General features: G+C 39.5%; 2 protein-coding genes across 2 annotated transcripts; both read right to left on the bottom strand.

Moving 5' to 3' along the window:
- Positions 1–376: 376 nt before the first annotated feature.
- Positions 377–10,678, bottom strand: smc2 (structural maintenance of chromosomes 2). Its single transcript, XM_044190652.1, has 25 exons — positions 10,322–10,678; positions 9,954–10,103; positions 9,716–9,838; positions 9,595–9,633; positions 9,388–9,498; positions 9,216–9,260; positions 8,851–9,084; positions 8,342–8,491; positions 7,938–8,171; positions 7,553–7,712; positions 7,284–7,401; positions 6,445–6,583; positions 6,202–6,321; positions 5,857–6,061; positions 5,390–5,525; positions 4,591–4,715; positions 4,177–4,370; positions 3,878–4,021; positions 3,486–3,560; positions 3,211–3,330; positions 2,853–3,053; positions 2,650–2,766; positions 1,526–1,686; positions 1,181–1,328; positions 377–1,005 (listed from the first exon to the last, which is right to left on the bottom strand). The coding sequence occupies exons 1-25, from the start codon at positions 10,487–10,489 to the stop codon at positions 820–822; spliced, it is 3,603 nt and encodes a 1,200-aa protein (XP_044046587.1). The 5' UTR covers positions 10,490–10,678; the 3' UTR covers positions 377–819.
- A 609-nt stretch (positions 10,679–11,287) lies between these two features.
- On the bottom strand, positions 11,288–13,908 carry exoc1l (exocyst complex component 1 like). Its single transcript, XM_044190204.1, has 4 exons — positions 13,444–13,908; positions 13,136–13,258; positions 12,601–12,779; positions 11,288–11,880 (listed from the first exon to the last, which is right to left on the bottom strand). Exons 2-4 carry the CDS (start codon positions 13,254–13,256, stop codon positions 11,611–11,613), a joined length of 570 nt encoding a protein of 189 aa, XP_044046139.1. The 5' UTR covers positions 13,257–13,258; positions 13,444–13,908; the 3' UTR covers positions 11,288–11,610.
- Between the last annotated feature and the right edge of the window lie 2,794 nt (positions 13,909–16,702).

Raw genomic sequence — 16,702 nt, forward strand, 5'->3', positions numbered from 1 at the left:
AGAAAACGTCTATGAAATAACCTTTACAATCACTCAAAATGCACTAGAGCTGTTAACAATTGCAGTTTTGATTGTTTGAAATATATGTAACAGTAAAATTGCACTAATTTGCAACTCAATCAAATAGCTTGTGTTGGATCACTAGCCTAAAGATTTTTGTAAAGCGTGAATATCTGCTGTATTGCTAAAATCTCTGACACTGTCCAACACTGCAGGGTTCATAGCCAATTAGTGTGCATTGATGTCTTCCATTGTCCTTGATACTACTGCTAGGGGGCGCCAACATTGTACATCTTCAAATTCTAGTTTTTAAGTTTAGTTTTAGCTTCATCCAATTTGTAAAGCAGTTTCAAGACTTAAAGAAAGGAGTCAAATGTTTATACTTGACCTGCTTTATTTACTAAAATATATGGACACATTAGCTGCATATAAAACATTTGTAGCAGAAGAGCATGAACATAGAACAGAAAAGAGACAGGATAACCAAGGTAGAAATTTACAGTTAAACGGTTTAAAAGTCACACACGTGAAGAAACTCCCATTTATACAGCTGCACAAAGAGGACACATCCCATGCAAGACAAATAAAGCATGAACAGACTGGTGCAATGGCCACTTTGACAATAACAACTGTCATATAAACAGAACTCTTTAGATTATGAAGAGCAATGACTACCAACAGAGGAAATAGCAGTATACACAACTGACCACCAGAAGTTATTAACAGATACCACATTGTGTTATGTTAAATGACATGGTCTCTAAAGAAGTCATACCAGAGCAAATTTAGAATATGACTTAAGCTATTTCAGTGCAATGATTAGCTGATGAGCTGCTTGTTCCTCTTGTCTTTTTGACGAGCCTTGTCTTGGCCTTTGTGGGGAAGGGTGGCATCACTCTGGCTGAGCGCAGTCCGTGTAACTGTGGACATGCCGTCGACAAACTTTGTCTTAAACAGGACGTTTGCGTTGGTGAACATGCCGTCCTTTAGGGACACCACCACAAACTGCAGGGAGAGAAAAAAAAAAAAAAAGAAGGTAACTTGAGTACATGTTTTGCTTAGGGTTGTGGTGAATGTGTACATTAAACAAAGTTGTGGTAAAACCTTGAATTAGTTGGTCTTCTGCACAACAATTTAAGGTTAAGTAAGGGTATTAGACAATGTGCAAGTTTCATCATACCTGGGAGTGTCTAAAATGTGTGCGCAGCATCTGCCCAATGTTCTGTGTGTGCGAGAGATCCAGGGCAGCATCAACCTCGTCTAAGATGTAGATGGGAGCAGGTTTGAACAGCAGCATGGCCAGAATGAGAGACAAGGCCACCAGTGATCTGAAAACAGAGACAAAGACGGTGCTCAGTAAAAGTGACTGACTTCATTATCATCCATGGACACCTGATAAAGAAACAAGACGGTGTAGTCCCACATAGAGTCCCTGATAGAGAAACTTTTACATTCATACTTATACTACTGTTTAAAATAAACAAAACAATTGACAGTCAATGACCGTATAAGTGCATTTGCTGACCTTTGCCCACCACTGAGCTCAGTGAGGTTCTCCTTCCAGGTGTTGCCCAAGGCCACCTTGAACTCAAGGCCCTCCAAGACACCACAGCCCTGGGGAGGAGCCAGCTTAGCAGTGGCTCCTGGCAGCAGGGTGGAGAAAATAGAGCCAAAGTCCTTGTTTACCTGCAGAGGAAGGAAAATATTATAGCTAAGTAAAAGTAATAACTATAGTGAGGTCCAGAACCACAGGACAAATTATTTAACAGTGAGAACATAAGCTTCAGACCACCATGACACTTTGGAGAGTGAGTCATGCTGTTGTTGATTGATCAGTTTCAACTTTTAATCACTGATTCTGAAGCATCAAGGGTAACATTTGACAGACAGAAAAAACACAGATGAAGAATGAAAATTCAGTTATTGACATACTACCACAGATGAGTTACAAGCATTTTAAATGAGCAAAAATAAGGAAGAGTAGAGATGTAGAGACATGAGAGGTAGAAATAGGCAAGAGAGGAGACAGTTACATCGATGTTGAGGTGGGAAATATGGATAAAATCCTCTAGCAGAGTATATCTAGTTTTACACCTCTATATTTTAATATATGGTTTTTGGATAATAAAACCAGAAGTCTATTTTTGACTAATCCAGCAAATTAAATACCTAACAAATCACACTGATCCAAAATCCAACAAAATCATAAAGTAGTTTAGTAGCTCAGTGATTTTGCAATATTAACAGATATATTAAAAGAGATAGCTACTACAATATAAACATGAATGAATTAATGCAAACTAATGCAGTCTAATCCTTCATGAACGTTATAATGTTTAGTTTTTATTAAAACTGTTTTAGAGTTTAGGTGTTGATTCAACTTTTTGGTCATTTTGGAGGCTACAGTTTGTGGTGCTGTTGAACTGTATTGCGCTATACTGAAAGGTGTCTTTTATTTTGTCTACCCTTGTAGATAAAAAGACAAAATCATAGAAACACCTATCACAATTTTATTGCAGTGTTATATTAGACTGCACTAGTTTTAACTAGGCGTACCTAATAAAATGGCAACTGAGTGTATATTGTCTCTTAGTATACATAGTCATAATGCCCAATATTAGATGAAAGAGATAGGAAAAGAGAGAAGACCTTCTGCCATGCCAAGTTGAGAGCCTCATTCTTCTTCTGGTCCAGCTCCTCAATGGTCTGCAAGATTTTTGCTTTGTCATTCTCCACGATCCTCTTCTTCTTCATCAGGTCATTGTACTGCAGGAGGGAAGACAGTTGTGTGAGATACATGAAAACAGTCAAAGCTGTGATTGTAGTTTTTGCAAACCCTTTCTGGGTCTCACCCTTTCTTCTGCCTCATTCAGCATGTTCATGGCCCTCTTGTTGACATTTCGCTCCAGCTTGGTGGTGGTCTCCTCCAGCTTCTTCAGCCGTTGACCAGCCTCACGGGGGTTGTTGGTCTTAAAGTCATAAGAGGTGTTGGGCTGACCGAAGAACTGACGCTCAGAGTGGATCCAGTCATGTTCTTCCAGCATCCGAGACACCTTGAGGAATAAAGTATGACAAGGGAGAGAGAGAGATGAAGAAATGTTTAGAGGACCTTAATCATACAAGATAAGTGAAACTTTTAGGGATCATGGAAATATATTATTGTAGTAGAGGACTGACTGAAGTAAATTAAGAAAGAGAGAGTGTGTGTACCTTGTCTGCAGCTTCCTGGCTGTCTTTGCGGTGCTTACTAATGTTGTGTTCCAGTTCCTTGATCTTCAGCTGGACTTCGTTGTTCTGCTCTCTTATTTTATTGGCCTCTGTGCTCTTCCCCTGGAACATTCAATGGGATAAAAATGATCAAACAAATAGTCACATTTTAAAATAGTCATATTTTAAAATTGTCACTATTTTAAAATAGAGTTTCTACTATAAGCTTCTCAAATAGGGGTTAAAAACCAAAGCATTAAAGGCAAAATTGTATTCACCTTGAGCTCTTTGTCCTGAGCCATGATCACTTCCTTCTGTTTGGCAAGATCCTCCTGGGCTTTACGCACTGCCTCCTGTGTAGCAAGAGAGAGAGAATGGGGTATGGTGAGAGAGGGAAGGCAAATGAGAGCAGCACGAGAGCTGAGCGTCTGCATAACGGCTTGTTTGGAGCTGTGACGAATGATGTATTATTCACTGGACAGTTCATTCTTATTGACCATAAATAGTGACTTAAATAGACAACTTATTTAACTCAGTCATTCCCCAACGCACAAATCCACGAAACATGTATGTCTAAAATATGCAAACTCTTGGGGGCAGTTGAAAATGGTGAAAGTGTAGCCATGACACAATTCTATATATACACACACCTTCAAAATGATATAAATACCTTGTTCTGTGATACAGCACAAGCCATGCTGTCTATCTGCTCCTGGATGGCCGTCATGGCTTCATCTACAGCCTGAATCTGCTGCTCATAACCAGCTTGCTCCCTCCGCAGCTCCTCCAGCTCCAGGGCCACAGCCTCAGACTCCTGCATGTGAGCAAGAAAAGAAACACATTTGATCGATTCACCAAATGCACCAGCAGGCTGTTGCTGAGAGAAAAAAAAAAATGCATCCAATACAAAGCAATGCACGGAGAGGCCGACTGACTGTATATGATTGTGTTTGTGTCTGGTCGGTGTACCTGCTGCTTCTGCTTCAGCTTCTTATTGAAGGCATCAGCTTTGGACTTGGCTGCATTGAGTTTCTGCTGAGCGGCTTTCAGCTCCTTCTCCCTCTCTGCTTCAGCATTCTTCATCTTGTTCTCCAGCACCTTGTACTTTTCTTCAGCCCGTTTCTGCACGTCCTTGGTGACACGCAAAGTCTCCTCACTCTCCTCTGGTTAAGCAAACACACCACACAGTTAAGTTAGCACAAAAAATAAATAAAGTTAAAGCAGGACCAATGTATTGTTTTAATTTAAATTTTCAATCAGACCTGTACATATATAAGCTCTGGTGGAATCATAAATCTAAAGTCTATTTATATACAGTATGCATGAACTCTCTAGTTAAATTCAGTAATTTTAAATTATGTGTGCACATTTAAGCATTCCTACCGATGGCCTTGCGCAGCCTCTCCAGCTCCTCCTGCTGCTGGTGGAAGGAGCTCTGCTGCAGCTTGGCTTGCAGAATCTGTTCCTCCTCTACCTTCAGCTCATACTGCTGCTTCAGCTGACGGTACCTGGAAGGAGAAAATGTGGTGAAGTGAAGAAGAAAATGTAGGGGGTAGGAAATGTATTTAATTATTATTATTTTTTTTTAAATTAGATAATGAAAGCAAGAATACACTGGGAAGATGTGAAAGCAAGTTGCAGGGCACTGAGTTGCTGAAGACAGTGGTGGGATTTATTTAGCGAATTAAAATGTCTTGGGAAATTATGTCAAAGTACAACTCAAGCAACATGATTTAAAAATATCTTACTGTAAATGTGCATCATAATTATAGCCCGACCGATAAAGGATTTTTGAGGCTGATACTGATATCAATATTTTAGATATTTAGTTAGTAAAATCTGCTCCGATTGTAATATCTTTAACATAAACAAACAATCTTGATAAAGATCCCTTCAATTAGTTTGACCAAGATACATACTGAGGAGGACATTTTGCAGTGTAAAAATCAACTTGTCAGTTCCTTCTGGTGGACAAACTATGTAATGGTGATACAGTTTCTAAATGACCTTAAACACAGTAGTTTGGTATTTCTGTACTGCAATTTCTTGTTACTTATCAGCCGACATATACACAGATACAGATATGTCATAAACTAATATTGGCTGATATATCGGCCTGGTCGAACTCTAATCACAATCATTTAAATTTTTGTAGGTATTTTGTGTGTTTATGTCTACATACTTCTCTGCAGTTCCCTTAAGGCCGGCCAGTTGTCTTTCAGTATCCTGAAGCTGGGCCTCCTTGTCATTCAAGTTGTCCCGAACCTCCTTCAGTTCCTGTAGGCTGGACAGAACTGATGCTGACTGGGAGCGAGCACCTGGAAGAAGAAAAAAAAAAAAGCAGGAAAAAAGAAAGTCCATTGGTAAACCCATTGCATTGTATATCTAGCAGGAGTTTCTTAAATCCTTGTGTGTGAAAAATGAGTTCATTTAATGCAAATCAAAAAACTGTTATTCCAGATATAATGTTCAGAACCTTTATAAAACAGTGATGAAGCAAACACCATTCTACCCACCATTTAGATGTACAGGATAACAAATTGTGGAAAGCTTTTGTGTTTGTTTTTGCTTGCTCTCCCCAACCTTACACACTGCAGATGACTCAATGACATACACATAATCTAATACACAAATCCCCCTTGTTCTCACCTCCGCTCAGAGTTCCCTGTGGGTCGAAGATGTCCCCCCCAAGAGTGACGGTCTTGGTCATCACTTGCTTATCAAAAGCCACTTTTTTGGCATTGTCCAGGGTGTCACACACCAGTGTGGAGCCAAAGACGTACTCCATGGCCTTACGCAGGTCAGACTCATAGCCCACCAGGGACAGAGCTGTGTGGACGTTGTCCTGTCCAACCTGACAGATGAGTGAGAACAGACAGAGGAGGCAGCACAGAGTGAGGAAGAGATGGAGAGTCATCAAAGAGACTGTCATGTTTCACGATCAGACTGTACAACAATTTACTTTTCAAACCAGGCAGTATTTAGATCTCTCACCAGGCTCTTGGCAGTGTTGACCACTCTGTCGTTGAGTGTCTTGGCAGAGATCTTGTTCAGGGGAATGATGGTGTACCTCCGCTGCAGCTCTCCCTTCTCCAATAGTTTTTTACCGGTCACCTGGAAAAGACAAAATCACATCACTTACTCTGGTTACACTGTCTCACTGTTCAAATTAAATAACATAAACCCCTAAGCATGATTGCACTAAAATAACATGCACACTGCCACTAACACACCTACCTCTGTGTCAACTACGATGTTATAGAGCCGTCCTCCTGCAACAACCTCCAGTGCTGTTGCGTAAGAGACGTCACGGACTGTGATCAGGTTAGCTAGCAGCCCCTTCACTTTGCTACGGTCCCATCCTCGATCTGGGTCCCTATAACACAGCAGAAACACATAAAACACTTTGCAAATGTTGCTGAAACTCACTGCCTCTTCATGTTGCCTTGGTGAGTTGAAATTTTATAGGCACTTGTGGTTTCAATCAGGCTGCAAATGAATTATTCAGTCAAACACTCAGATCTGACTAAATCTATTAGGCCCTGTATACCCACATGGGTGTTTTCAGTTATTGTGCCTGATTAAACTTCTGCTCAAGTTAAAGTTGTGTGGAGCGATGCTAGAAAGTATGTGATGTCACCAAACTATTTCACAGCAGACATTTCCTACTATGTCAAAGTAGTAAAAGCACAGGGGTTACTGATGACGTTCTATTCAAGTCATGACAGTGTGACAGAGAGCCAGCATGCACAATACCAGGACCCTGAACCGAAAAGCAGCTAAATGGAATTCCGCCATCAATTCATTTTATTAGTTAGTTATTAGATTAACTGTGACATGTTAAATTGCGAAAAGGCCTATGTACTACTAACAACAACTTATGGTGTAAATTAGCCATTCTACTTGTTTGGTCATCATATTAATATTGCTTTTATTTTGTATTTTCCACTTTCCTTTTATTATTATTTTGCCCTAAAATGGGTTGTTATCGGAAGCGTAACAAAAATAGGAACATCTAGATTCAAAACATACAGTACAGTTAAAGAGATGAGCAAATTAATTTGGCAAATCCTTACTTGTAGTCGAAGCGCAAGTTGGGGAAGCGTGACACGAGCCGCTCATAGGTCTCTTTAAGTTTAGCGACCTCTCTAGACAGCTGCCTTCTTTTGTCCAGCAGACTCTCCTCCTTTCCATCTGCATTCAGACAGACAAACATACATACATAGACCCCAAACGTTATTACAAAATGTATAACATAAGGAATGGCAGCTGCCATTAGTACAAGAGGCTGTCCACACACACACACACACACACACACACACACACACACACACACACACAGTACCTTCATAGTTGAGTTTAGCTAGCTCAGACTGTAGTTTTTCTCTGCTGCTTCTGACAGTCTGCAGGGTGTCCTGGTCCTTCTTGTAGCCACTGTCCATCTTTTTCACCTCTGCCTGTTTGGTCTTCAGCTCAGCCTGGGCATGCTTCAGGGTCATCTGGGCCTGGACAGACAGGACGATGTAGACAAGATAGATGAACAATCTTTAAAAATCGACGGGACAGAAATCAAGTATTTTCTCAACATGGAACAATTTTAGAACAGCAGGCCTACAGCGTTTATTCATGCTACTGAGCATAAATGTTCGTACTGAAAACTTGATATTGAATAATAACTGACAACCTGAAACATTGCATCCTTGGCAGATGTGTTCAAGTCCTTTCCTCACCTGCTTGGCCTCAGTATCTGCCTTGCTCATGTCATTCTTGCATGTCATCATCTGCCCAGCCAGTGTGGCCTCCTCTCCATCCTCATTGGTAGAAAGACCAGCTGACACAGCCCTAAAATGCTGCTCAGCTGCCTCGAGGGCTGCGCTATCTTTCTGTCCCTCCTCCTGCAGAGCCTGAAGCTGCTCTGTCAACTTAGAAACCTCCCTTTCTTTTACCACAAGCATTTTCTTGTCCTAAGGATGAAGGAAAACAACAGTCCAAGTGATCAGTGATCAAGAATTCAGTTGTGCAAATTGCCCTCACTGTGTGTGAATTTCATTTGCTAAAACTTTTTTGTTATATTATACAAATATATTTGTTTGATTATACAGGCACATATTAGCAAAATGTATTGTCCCGTTACCTCCTCCATACTCTTGACAAGCTCCTTCCTCTTCTTGGTTTCATCTTTGAGATTCTGTTTTTTCAGGTCAAGCGCACTCTGAGCTTTGGCGTCCACACGCTGCACATCAGCTAGAGCCTCCTCGAGGGATTTTAATACGCCATTCACCTCCTACAGGTGAGCAGGTAAACATCAAACACAAAGCAATATGCAAAACATTACATTTTGATGGGCTACAGATCATTTTGAACACTTCTTCCAAAATGTTTTTTTTATTCAAAGAGGGTCGTCCAGGGGCAAAGACTAAAATAAACGTTGTCAAGATCGAAGAATGAGGAAAACAAAGTTACAAATAGATCATCCGATCATTCTGGAATAGCAGATGATCTTTCCCCAAAAAATTATTTAAAAAGGTTAACAAACATAAATGCTAAATATCACATAAAAGCTCACAAAATCTGAAGAAAAAGGGTCTCCACTAATGTTTAAAAAGCACCCTAATCTTATCTCTCCCCTGTCTTCCAGTGTACCTGGTCTTTTTTCTTCTGCAGCTCCTGAATCTGGGCTGAGAGCTCCTGGACTTTGCTCTCATTCTCGGCCATGCTGGCTTGCATCTTTGTAATGTTATCCTGCATCACCTTCAGATTCTCTGCCGACTTCATCTTGGTTTCCTCTGCACATACAAACAGCCAGGCCACGTACAGCCGTGACAAGTGCTGGATCTCACGCATCAGCTTTTGGTACTCCAAGTATGATGACCGTTCCTGCACAGGGAGGAAAGTTTAGTAAAAAGGGAAATGATGACTAAAAAATAAATGTATAATGAAAAATGTATTATTCTTGCTATCATGTCACAGCAGAAAACGTGCACATTTTGATTTCACAGTGAACCTACCTCTTGCAATTTCTGCATGGTTGGAGTAATTTCCTCATCCAAAATCTTAAAGAGTAAACAAAGAGAAACTATTAAATATTTCAACATTAGTTGCAATTGTATTTGTGGCAGCTCTCCACTGCAGAATGAACAGAGATGCATTAGTCAAAATGAGTTTGGATGTCTAACATACTGTCTGAATCTCCTTCAGCTTGGCCTCCTTCTTCTCAATGGTTTTCTGAGCGCTAATCTTTTTACATTCATACATCCTGGTTCCCGCTGCCTCCTCAATCATGGCAAGGATCTGAAAGAAAAGAGGTGGTCATTGGAAGACCTGAAAAACGAATTTGTATAAAAAAATACTTATGGTGAATTAGTGGACAAAGTGTGTATGTTTTACCTCTGGTGGCTTCATGTTTAGAACTTTGGTGATCCTCCCCTAAAATAATGGAAACATCACATGATATAAAATACTGTAGGGGGCTAAAACCACATGCACGTACTGCAGACTCAAGACTGACCTGCATAATGAGAAAGTGTGGGTTGTTGACATTGAGGCCAACAGAGCAAAACAAGTCTTGCACCCTGGTGTTGTTGGCATTGACTCCATTGATGAGGTACTTGTTCCTGCCACCAATTACCACCTTAGAGAAAGAAATGCATAACACAGTTTTAGTATTAGCATCACACACATTAACCTTGTACAACAACTACAGAGCCTTCATAAGTCATGGGTTCTTTCTTTATTTCTTTGCCAACCTGTCTGGTGACGGTGATCTCATCATGAGTTTCAAAACCCAGAGGACTCTGACTTTTGTTGGAGTTGTCAAAGGTAATAGACACAGTGGCCTTGGTGATACCACCTTGTCCATTTTTATAAACCAAGTCCTGGAGGTTGGAGGCTCGCACCTTTTAAGTGAAAATGAAACAAAGAGATACAAGTTTCAAGAATGAAAATTAGCTATTGTTAAGATGCTTCTAGCTTACTCTATTTTGTTAGTTAACGATAGAAAACTACTACTACTACTACTACCATACCGAACTCTATAAAATGATTAACTTAAAGTCAATAACTACGTAACTATAATCATAGAGCTTAATGACTTTATAGCCAAAAACGCACTTACATGGGTGAGATTGGAAATGCCCAAAAGGAAACATATCGAGTCCAAAATATTGGACTTGCCGCTGCCGTTCAGTCCTGTGATGGCGTTGAACAGCGGGTCAAAGCCGTTGATCTCCGTCCTCTGCGCGTAGGATTTGAATCCTTCAATAATAATAGACTTGATGTGCATCTTTAGTCCTGTCCTCTCTCCGCAGATTCCGGAGGCAAGATTTGTGGTGTCTAAATACCAATCTGGTAACTTAAAAGGTCGCGCACTAGGTTACAGGCCAGTGTTTACAACCGACCACAGGGAAACTCGTTCTTGTCCCTAACTTGAATTTTGGCGGCAGGTATGGAGCCGCTAGTCCGCCCGCTCTGTGCCGGGGACGGAAAGAGAAAATGTAAAGTGACACGATGTGTGCACACAGTCAATATATCAATCAATTAATAAATATGACTGAAATTAAACTGAAAGATAAAATCAAAGGACATCGTTTCATATATTATATGATATATATGATATATTATATTTATATGAAGGTTTATTTATTTTCGGCAGGCACATTTTAAGGCTACTAAATGCTCCTGACTTGTCGCCTGTAGCAATGTTTTGGCGCCGCCTGTAGGTAGAAAGCTGAACCACAGTTGGAAGAAAGTATAACTGATAGATTTAGGAAGGGTACAGAAAAACTTTTTGCATTAATATTTATTACTGAAAGAGCCATAGTCATAAGTCCAATTCCCCGTTGCTCCTTTGACCAGATACTAAAAATATTACAAAAATATTTTCAAATGAATAGAATATGAAAAGTTAATTACTTGGATTTTTCATATTATATTTATTAGTACCACAGACAAACCCCTATAGGAATAATCAAAAATATTGTACAAAGTGAATTACTAAATTAATACCACATTATGATGATTCTATTTTTAAGAAGGCTAAAAGGCAGACAAAGGCAAGAAATGTGTAGTTGTTTTATTTGTTCTCCGTTTGAAATTCACATTTTTACAATAGCACACAGAATAGAATACTTTCAGGGATAAGTAATCAAAAGATCACAAAAGTAGATTACACAGTTAACAAAAACAAAGCTGCTTGAAACTTGTATTTGCCATGAAGATACATTCAGCAGAGTATTAATGCAAAAGACATTTCATGGTGGATAACCCTTCATCAAGGCCCTACAAGCCTACATTCACTCCACACCTCCGACTCAGCACAAGTTATATACAGTAAAACTGCTGCACATTTCTAACATAAACACACACCACATATTGACACACACATACAATCATTGTGTCGTCCCATTATGCATCCAGGGGCACAGGACACATAGACAGACACACCAAATTGAATGCATAGAAGCATATCTGTGTTAGAACAACGCAGTCTCCTCTATTAGAGTAAAAGGAGGTGGGCTTGATGTAGGCCCAGTCAAAGTTCCGCAGGTTCAGTGACCTCTGACAGTGCTGGTCGCTGAGAGCAACCAGGGCACGGACGATAGAGTATTTGGCTGAGCAGCTGGTGGCCGTCACTGTACGCACCTTGTCAAAGTGCAGCAGGAAACAGGGGTCGTCCTGGAGTCACATAAACACATACACACAGAATGAGATAGCATCACAGAAAAAAATTTAATCTTTTGTGTAACCCTTTTTAAAATCAGAGCCGACACAGTGATTCAACACGATGGCCTCTCAATTGATTAAAATTAATTCTAAATCTGACAAGAAGCCATCGAAGAAACGCTAGATATATGAAAGCAAACTGCTGGGAGATGAAAGCATAAATATGAAATAATGTTGAGAAAAACATGAATTAATTTCTCCAAGTATCTACTGAGAAAACTCTATTGTTTGACTGATGAAATGTAGATGAAAACTTCAGATAAATCTATATGGACCTTGAGTTAAGATTCTTTTGTCAAACCCAGATTTCCACATTATTAAAACAGTAATAATTGAGGTGGTTGTGCACAACAAATAGGTATAGGTATATTTGTGTTGTAACTCTCTTTTTTTCCTTGGGCAATTCTATATATTTTGTTTTTATTTAGGACCCCAATGAGAAACAGAACACCATAAGAGTAACACGTAGCACTGAAAAATTATTACATGAATTACAATGTGAAATTATAGTTTAAGATCAATTACATTGTTTCAATGCTTTCCTAATTACAAAGAGTAAAAGTGTGATTAAGAGCCAATTTTAACAATTAGAACACATTATATTTTAATAACTATATTCTATGTGCCAATCATCCTTTCTATAGAAAACTGCAATTAAATTTGGTTAATTACCACGTCAGGGTCCCGTCCGTCAACAAGAGTCAGGTCTTGCAGGGACCAGATCTCCGTCCTCCTGTAGCACTCCTGTATGCTGGAGCGTTTGGTGTGGGACCTTTTGGATCCAGACTTTAGGGATGTCTGAGATATCTGACATCGCACTATACTTAACTGCACCGCTTTGGTTTTTGCAACTACAGAAAAGGGGAAACAACAAAAGTGTTAACAGAAGTATAAAGGTGCACTGCAGCACCAGGCATTTCATCTGCAGTAAAGACCTCATAGACTTTACACAGCCTGTTTCATAAAATAGTACAAAGACAGCACATTTCCTTGCAGATTCTCTACAACCAAAATAATGTTCTGTACGACCTGTAAAGGAACATTCCAATACAAAGATTACAAATGTAAACATTCAAATAAAAAATAAAAATACCTTTTAAATTATCTTGAACAACTGAACATATTTAACCCCTTAAAACTGCTTTAAAATGTATCAAATTAACAAAAATGTTGAAATGACTATCTAATCAACAATTAAGCTGTTTACCTGAGACACAGAGGAAATGTCTCCCGTGCGACGGCTCTTCAATCTCAATAAACTCCACTAGTCTCTGTTTATCAGGTCGGAATAAAACTCTCTGCATCTCCTCCCGCAGAAGAGACGACATCACTGGAGAGACGAAGAGAAGGATCAAGACCGGATGGTGGGAAAAAGCTTTTTAAAAAACCCAGAAACAGTAAGGTGCAAACAAAATGAGAGCGTGACAAACAAGAGATGAGAAAATCCAAGAGAGAAAAAGAGAGACAGAGGTGGAAAAAAAAGAGGAGGCTCGTGACACTGGACAAGACTGAAACCTGGCAGTGGTGGGGAGGGAGATGGTGATGATTCCTCTGGTCAGACCACGTAAAGGTATGTGGTTGTGTGTGAAATGAGCTCTACTACACACACACACTCCAGTATGCAGCGGTCAGGTTTGATCATATGAGTACTGCCCTCATACCAACTTGCTCAGGAGGGATTTGGTAGAAAGAGCGCAATTAAAGGCCAATCTCTTCATCATTTTAGCCTTTTATTGCTTCAATTAAGATCCATTATGATGCTGATCCTGATGTTGACTCAGGTTTCCTGCAAATATGGATTTCACTCTTGGATTTGGATTTATTTCAGTGGACTGTGTCTGACCCAAAGCATAAACACATACAGTACTTTACCCTAGTTGTACTGTGTGTGTGGTTCAATATCCCCTCACATAGACCGTTTCTTTCTTTCTTTCTTTCTTTCTTTCTTTCTTTCTTTCTTTCTTTCTTTCTTTCTTTCTTTCTTTCTTTCTTTCTTTCTTTCTTTCTTTCTTTCTTTCAGTGGTCTTTCTGTCCACTCTTTTCTCTCCACTCACTCACATATAGCTGTTGATATATACTGTGGCACAATGCCCAATGTTTGTCTGTGATTAAACGGTTGTTGTGTGGGAAAAGGATGTCCCACAGCACTCTGCATGGTTTCCATTACCCTGTAATAATTCAATCTCTGCGAACAGATACAAGTGAGGTGAAGCACTTAAATGGAAGGGTTTTACAAGCACATAAAGGATGGTACACTTCTTTAATCATCATGGCTCCAGGATACAATTTGCTAGATGTACTGATAAGCAGAAAGAACATAATATTACACTTTTGAGGATGTTTAAAAAAAAATTAAAAGTTCCAGCTTGTGAGAAGTGGGTCAAAACATCGTGGGAGGATTTTTCCATAAGCAAACTGCCCCAGAACGAACCATTGATTTAATTTCTTAGCAGGAAAGAGTGTGGCTCCATTGGATTTGTCACATTTTGTGAAAACAAAGATGGGTTGTTCCACAGCTAAGTGCTTTATTGTTGTTGTTGTTGATGGTTTTTGTGGGTGTTCACTTGAAAGGCTTTTTGCCTCTGAGATGGAAAGATGAGCAGATGGGCAGGAAGTAGGGAGGAAAGGAAATATACAAGTGTTGAATCTCATAAATAACACATGAGGTTTGCTGTACTTACTTATCATAAACTTTAACCCCAGTATCTCTGTCATGTGCATTGAAAGGATTCTTATTTGTACAATGATTGGCAAAAATCCAACATTGGCGCAAGAGAGTAGTTTTTGTAATATGTGGTGGAATGCGCAAAAATAAAGGCTACAATGATTTCACATTTACGTTCAATGGAAACGCTACATCAATGTGTCTGTATCTGTATTTTTAAGAAAATATGCTTGTGATGGCTTGTGAGCATTCCCATTATCACTTACTTTGCAGTTTGTGGAAACATGCAGGTGAGTAGCTCTGAAAACCAACAGGACATATAGCAACTTTAGTACTGTTATGAGACAATATGGGAGGAGTTTGGAAAGAGAGGGCCCCATGATTAAAGAGGATTAAGAGGAGGTGTATCAAGCTCAGGAGTAAAATCAGAGCACCTAGCAGCAAGGATGAGGAGAAGATCTGTGTTACACTGGAAAGACGGATGAAGTGAATCAAGTTTGGGAAGAAAGAAAGGAAGAAAGAGCTGCTGAAAAAGTAAAGAAGAAAAGGCTTTTAAGAAGAATTAAAAAGTTATCAAGAAACAGAAAAGGAGGGAAGACACGAGGGATGCTGAGGAATAAGAGTGGGAAAATATAATAATGGAAAAACTCAGAGGAAGCAAAAGAAGAAGAAAGCGAAAGACAGGAAGAAACGACTGAGGATCAGCAGAAAAGAGAACAGAGAAGCTGAATGTGAAAAAAGACCAAGTTGTGGAGATGAATTAAGGAATGAATGAACAGATTATGCAGGAAGGGGGGCTGAGCGAAGGAAAGATGAGAAAGGAGAGAAAATGATAAACAGGAAAAGGGGGAGAATCCTTAAGAAGCAGATAACGGCTAATCCGAACAGCAAAAGAGAAAATGATGACAGAGAAAAAGAGGAAAAGCGACGGGGCAAATTGAGTTCACAGAGAGGAAGAAGACTGAAGAAAGGAATCAGCAGAGAGGCAGAGAGAAATTCTGAGAAGGCACAGAGGTATAATGAGTCCACACAGGAGGAGAGAATTAATGAGGTTGGCACTGTTATACTTTAAGCAAACTAGAATAGAGCTAATGAAAAGACCTTTTGTTTAATGCACAAGCCCAAGGCTGGAATTACAAGTGTGCCCGTGTGAAAACAGGAATGCTGTTTTCATTAAACATATAGATTCTGGATTTTACAATTTGCAATTTTTGTGGTAGTATTGTAATATTTTAGAGTAGAGTTTTATGTTAAACTTATTTGCACAGATTAAAGTTTGTCTTGATTTAAGTTAGCATTGTTTAATTGCTACAGACATTTAAACTCTTGAACTGTTTTGCTTTCTGATAGTTCAGCCTCATTTTATGACTGTTTTGCATTTGAAAAGATGTATTTTTTTTAGCATTTTAAGCATAGGTCTTTGCCATAAGTTACACTGATGTTGTGATGCATTGTAGATAATGAATGTATCACATACCCAATTGCTTGCTTGCACTGTGACACCATTGTTATTATTGGAAATGTAATTTGCACGGTATCGTATTTTGACTTTCACCCCTCAGCTTTGGTCAGGTAGGACTGGCTATAATGATAGGGGATAGAAGGGAAGACAGTCATGTTTTATGCAGTCCACTGAGTGACCTGTGCCCCAGTATTCCTCTGTTAGAACAGGGCAGGAGGTTTAGCAATGACTCACGGGTAATACAAGCAAGAGGTGGCCGGGGATGATGAAGAAAACTTGAGGTGACATGTTGCACACAATGAATGTTGACATCCATGAAAACACACACAAACACAGGGGCCATTGAACTCTGGTTTATCTTACACACACAGATTTTGCTGGACAAAATACATTTCTTTTCCAGCAGTTGTCCTCCTTTGTTAGAGCTGATAATGCCCTTGTAGCATTTAAAGCGCTGCACTGATATAAGAGACCAAAACCCCTCTACTAATGTAGCAGGACTGTCACAGGAAACATGGCAATCTCCAGGTCTATTAAACCCTTTTTTGTGTGGCAATTAAGCTATTGTTTTGTTTCTTATGTGTCAACATCTTTTTAATCTAGAATGGTTTTATAGGTCTGCATTGCTTTTAAATGAAGGTTGAACT

This window comes from Siniperca chuatsi, linkage group LG3, assembly GCF_020085105.1.
Source record: "Siniperca chuatsi isolate FFG_IHB_CAS linkage group LG3, ASM2008510v1, whole genome shotgun sequence".
NCBI lineage: Eukaryota > Metazoa > Chordata > Actinopteri > Centrarchiformes > Sinipercidae > Siniperca > Siniperca chuatsi.

Bases quoted from the DNA above. Each gene is read 5' to 3' on its own strand.
- smc2 (XM_044190652.1), bottom strand. From the start codon at position 10,489: ATGCACATCAAGTCTATTATTATTGAAGGATTCAAATCCTACGCGCAG. The intron at 7,402-7,552 runs GTACTGTGTGTG...GTCTGAATGCAG, and splicing joins AGCTAAACTCAACTATGAAG to ATGGAAAGGAGGAGAGTCTG. The intron at 4,716-5,389 runs GTATGTAGACAT...TTCTCCTTCCAG, and splicing joins CTTAAGGGAACTGCAGAGAA to GTACCGTCAGCTGAAGCAGC.
- exoc1l (XM_044190204.1), bottom strand. From the start codon at position 13,256: ATGTCGTCTCTTCTGCGGGAGGAGATGCAGAGAGTTTTATTCCGACCT. The intron at 12,780-13,135 runs GTAAACAGCTTA...CCTTTTCTGTAG, and splicing joins ACATTTCCTCTGTGTCTCAG to TTGCAAAAACCAAAGCGGTG. The intron at 11,881-12,600 runs GTAATTAACCAA...ATGTGACTCCAG, and splicing joins ACGGACGGGACCCTGACGTG to GACGACCCCTGTTTCCTGCT.